At 33.4% G+C, this 5774-nt stretch overlaps 1 protein-coding gene across 1 annotated transcript; it reads left to right on the top strand.

The window, feature by feature from the left end:
* LOC107633659 lies at positions 1226–2179 on the top strand. The gene has a single exon (XM_016337266.1). It carries the CDS (start codon positions 1226–1228, stop codon positions 2177–2179), a length of 954 nt encoding a protein of 317 aa, XP_016192752.1.

Genomic DNA, 5774 nt, shown 5'->3' on the forward strand with positions numbered 1-5774 from the left:
TGTGCTGCCAAGGGGCTCTAATGTCACCTGGGTGGCGTTGGCACCGAAATTCATAGGAGCAATAGAAATTAAAGACCTTAGGCTGATTAGTATGGTGGGCTGTGTATACAAGGTCATATCTAAGGTGCTGGTCCGAAGGATGAGACATGTGATGCCAGGGCTGGTGGGCGAGACACAGGGTGCGTTTGTACAAGGCAGGAAAATCCATGATGGGGCTTTGATAGCTTGCGAGACTGTACAGTGGTTGAGGTCAAGGAAAAGGAGCTCAGCAATCATTAAACTGGATTTGCAGAAAGCGAATGATAGAGTCAGATGGAGTTTTGTGGATATAGTGCTGCAAAAGATGAGCTTTGGACATAGGTGGCGGGGGTGGATTAAGGAGTGTGTATGTTCTGCGTCTATGTCAGTTCTTGTTAATGGGACTCCTACTGAACCTTTCAAAATGGAGAGGGGACTACGACAAGGAGATTCTCTGTCTCCCTTTCTCTTTGTCCTAGTTGTTGATGTTCTTCATCGGATGATTGGGGAGGCGGTGAGGACTAGGCGCATATGCCCACTCTTGGTTGGACGAGATCATATTGAATTATCGCATCTGCAGTTTGCGGATGACACTATACTCTTTTGCCCTCCAGAGGAAGAGACCATACGGAATTACAAGCGTCTTCTTCGATGCTTTGAACTGATGTCGGGGTTGAGCATTAATTTTGAGAAGTCTAGCTTCATTCCGGTTAATTGTGAACAGCGTTGGGTGCGAAAGATGTGTCACCTGTTGGGATGTAAGGAGGCCACCCTTCCTGTTTGGTATCTTGGCATCTCTTTGGGAGCGAATCCAAGGCTAGTGAAGATATGGAAGCCAGTGATTGATAAGGTGGAAGAAAAGCTTAGTCTCTGGAAAGCAAAGACCCTCAATAAAGCGGGTAAGCTAGTTCTCATAAAGTCTGTTCTGAACAGCTTGCCTATATATTATCTAAGCTTGTACCAGATGCCTAAGGCTGTAGCGGAGAAGTTGATAGCCTTACAAAGATGGTTCTTGTGGAGTAAAGAGGATGGAAGATCCGGTATGCCACTTGTGAGATGGGAGGTAGTGATGGTGCCGAAAAAGGCGGGTGGGTTAGGAGTGGGAGATGCAGTGCTGCGGAACACGGCCCTTCTGTTTAAATGGTGGTGGTGATTTTCGAAAGAGGACTGCCCCTTATGGAAGAAAGTAGTGTGTTCTTGTAATAGCATGAGTCCAGCTGAGATGATGTGTGGGCAGCCTGTGCCTCAAAGAGGGGGGCCTTGGAAGGATATATGTCAGCTTCGAATAAGGGAACCACAGCTAAGGGAGAAGATGATTCGAGGACTGTCAATGGACGTAGGGAATGGCATAACCACCAGATTTTGGAAAGATGTCTGGCTACCATGTGGGGCCTTGAAGGAGATGTTCCCAAGACTGTTTTCGGTCTCAAATCTTAAAGGATCTGTTATTGGAGACTGTGGGTTTTGGGATGGAGTAGAGTGGATATGGAGCTTCCAGTGGCGACGACAGCTATTCCAATGGGAACTGGAGCTTTTGAACCAACTCCATGAGATCTTACTGACAGTAAAGCTAACAACTGAGAGGGAGGATAGGGTCATCTGGAAGTTTGATAGAACTGGTATTTTCTCAACTAAATCCTTTGTCCAGGCGATGCAAGAAGAAGTCCTCCCGGAGGAAATGACGAGTTATAGCTTCACTAGTGCTGTTTGGAGTGGCATCGTCCCGCACAGGGTTGAATTGTTTACTTGGTTTGTGTTGGTTGAGAGGGTGCATACTAAAGAACGACTGTCCAGACTAGGTGTTATTGATCAGCGTGATAATATTTGTGCTTTATGTAGTAAGGCTGTTGAGTCTGCTTTTCATCTGTTTGTTGGTTGCGAGATCACTTGGCAAGTGTGGAACGCGTGGCTGTTTGCCCTTGGAAAGTCATGGACCATACCAGGTACACTGAAACAGCACTTTGAGGGTTGGATACATGCGGCACGGAGGAAGATTGAGAGAAAGAGGTGGTTGGTTGGCTTCTTTGCTGTCATTTGGGCAGTTTGGCTAGAGAGGAATGATCGAGTATTCAATAATCATGGCTCGGGAGTCGTGGAAATAATCAATAAGTCCTTCATGTTCTCTGATGAGTGGCTTGGTGGTGCTCCCTTTGGTTGTTGATGGCAACGCCGGAGATGCCGAAGGGTTGATACCACTCTTTGAGTTGTTAGTAATGTTTGTAATTTGATATTTACTTATGTTCTGGACTCTAGTTGCTCCACTTTTCTGTGTTGAGCGCGTTTTAATTCAAAAAAAAAAAAAAACCAAGCTAGATGTCCCATCACTAATGTCACATGTCATGAATACCTTTTTACCTAGACACCTCCTTGCCATGGACACTTAGAATAGTGTTAGAATTTTAACTTAATTTTTGGAAATTAACTTCCTTCTTACAATCATTTTTAGTTAAAAAGACTTGAAATAATAATGAGAACACCCAAAAATATTTTCTACCAACAATCCTATTTATTAGTAATAAACCTTGTAATCACTGGATAATGTACTCCTCATTCAAAATGACTTATTAAGCCTATAAAAGTACTTCAATCCACTTCTATTAAGGGACCTTTTTTTTTCTCTTCAAAACTTGAGAGACGCATATTTATTCTTTGTTCTAATTCTTTTTTTTATTCTTCACTTTGTTCATAAAATTCATAAAATCTGTATTTAGGAGCAAATTCTTGTCTACTTTAAAAAAAAATTTATTCACCCTCTTATGATATTAGTGAAGGTCTCTAAACTTGATGTCCACCTCGATTTCTCATTTTTAGTATTTGTGTTGCTTACTTGCTATTAATAGAAGTGTTTTTCTCACAAATTTACTTATTTTTAATCTTTTATCTTAATTTTTTCACTTAATCTATTTTCATAAAACTCACTCGAATCAATAGTCTAAATTTATTTTATTTAATATTTATTTATTATAAAATGTATTAAATAAAATTAAAAATAATAAATTTTAGTAATTTTTGTTATAACCTCATAGATATAAAATAGTATTTAGTAAATAAAATATAAATAATGACGTTATGTTTTGAGATATTAAATTAGTGTATTTTGTATTTTTTTATCTGAAAAAACATTAAGACAATATATGAAAACAACCTATTTTTTTATTATCACTATTAATTTTTCACAATTATATTTTAAAAAAATGATAAATAAGTCCTTAATCTTTTATCTCAAAAATAAATAAATCATCGACTAATTGATCAAAATATAAAAATGTCTCTCATTTTTTAAAATATGAGACATTTAAATTCTTCCAAAAACCTATTTATTCTTATATATTTTGGATAGAAAAATTTAAAATATTTCGTTTAAAAAGTCAAAGAAATTTTTTTATTTTTAATTAATAAAAGTTTTATATATTTTTGAATTAAAAAATTAGAGACTTATTTTCTTTATTATTTATTTATTTATTTATTCCTTTTACAGACCAAAAAATAAAAAAGAAAAAGGAGTAATTGAATGGGAAACAAAGAGGGTGTTAAAGTCACGTGGGTGGTGTAATTGTAACATCGATAATAACGAAGGCGCCCTAACTAAATGAAAGTGCCGCTAACTCCGTCGCTATATAAAACCATTCTTAACTGCGCCTCATTTCTTCATTCTCATTACCACAAACACTCTTCTCGTGCTCTCCGTCCAAATCTCAGATCTCTCTCTCTGTGAAAATGGCTTCCTTTACAGCTACCTCCATCTCAATCATCTCTCTCGCCAAGCCCTCACTGGTTCGTAATTTCCTCTTTCACTCTCTCTCTTTCATTTCATATACTTCATCTTTGCATGTCATTTTTATTCGTTTCCTTACTGTGTGATTTTTGTCTCCTCGTTCGGAATCAGTGTTTACTTTTATGATTCAAGGGAAGCTTTGTTGAATTGATTAATCGGTTTAAGTGTTGAGCTGGTTAAGCAAGTTGCAAAGAAAAAAGATTGTTCCTTTTTTTTTTTGTATTGAAGCACTGTAATTTGAATATTTGGGGTTTCATGATTCGTGTTTTTACTTGCATGTCTGCTTTGTTTGAAGATTTATGACATGTTCATGCTTGGAATTTGATGATGCTGTTTTCCTTCTCGTGATTTGTGAGATCAATTTTGGATCATATGAGATTGCAGTCTTGTAAGGGTTCCTCCTTGGGTTTTGGTTCAGTCCGCAAGATCTTCAGCTGCTAAACGAAAAATTGTCCTTGTTAAATTTTTTCTGGACCAAGCCTCTAATTATCTTGTCAAAAAACCATCATAGTGATTTTATGATTGACTTTTCTCTTTATATTTAATTTATTATTAAATAAAATATAATTTTTTATATTATATTATTTGTGTCCTATTCTATTTTCAAAATAAAATACGGCTATATTTCGTGGTCAGCGTCAGTTCCAAAGGTCTATGGCATCTAACTTCATTTATAAAGTCTGGTCAAATGAAGGTAGTCCATCCAATTATATGATGCCTATTGTCTAAATGATAACAGCGTGCTACGGTATTATATATCAATTGAATTGGAATTACTTCCGGTTTTTATTTATTTAAATAATAATTTATTTTTTATTTTATTTTATTTTTAAAAAAATATGTTTTAATTGTTTTTGCATTATCTCATAATTTCGTATTTACTGTATATAAAATAGAAAATAATTTTTTCTACATCAATTTCATAGTCATTGACAACATAATTATAAAAGAATATATTTTACCCCAAATTTATAATCACTGCTAGTATAATTGAAGAAGAATATTTATGTTACTGAAATAAATTTTTGAGGATCTTATTTATTTTTAATATGCACTTTTGAGACTAATAACAGAGATAACAATTTTTCACCTTAGTCAATTATTGAAGAAAAAATCATAAGAATCTACATTAAAATTGATAAATTGATCCAATAGTGATTTATTTCGTCTCATTTTACACTGGTTGTGGCTATGAATTTAGAATAACACATAATTTTCTACTATTATACTAGTAGTGGCTGACTGCTGCATAGTTGAGATAGAAAAATGCTGTTTTCTATTTCGCAGACAGTAAATACGAAATTATAAGATAATGCACGGAAACAAATTTTTTTAAATGCTGCAAAATAAAAAATAAAAAAAAAAACTTATTCAAATAAATAAAAAATCCGAATTACTTGGCATGTCAATAAATTTAAGATAGGATAAACTATAAACATCTAATATGAATGTTTGTATCTGCCAATAAAAATAATTTTGAAAGATAAAAATAATAAATAAAATTTTAAAAGATTTAAAAATATAAGAAAAATTGAATATTTGATATATATTCTTAAAAGAGTTTTAAATATCAAATTTTAATGTTATCTTTTGTAGGTATAATTTAAAAAGCAAGACGTTTTTCACATTTAAAAATTAATTATTTTATGTCAACTATTTTTTTATATTTTTTTATTGATTTTATCAAATATATAAAGAGATTTAGAGATCGAATTTTACTTTAATTTTTTTGTATGCATCTTCTAATTAATTATCCCACTTATTCATCATCGATGGACTAGTTTTTAATTTGTGGGATTAAAAGATACAATAAAAAAAAACATATATTAAATTGATCAATTTTAAATTGCTAGTTGTCATAATCTTTATTATTATTATTAGCAAATATAGATTCATGATCTTGTCTGGGTAATTAAAGAAGATTATGAATATTAATTATTTTTATCTTCTGCATAAATATATGAATTTAAAATATTTTTAG

Source organism: Arachis ipaensis, chromosome B03, assembly GCF_000816755.2.
Source record: "Arachis ipaensis cultivar K30076 chromosome B03, Araip1.1, whole genome shotgun sequence".
NCBI classification, from domain to species: Eukaryota; Viridiplantae; Streptophyta; class Magnoliopsida; order Fabales; family Fabaceae; genus Arachis; species Arachis ipaensis.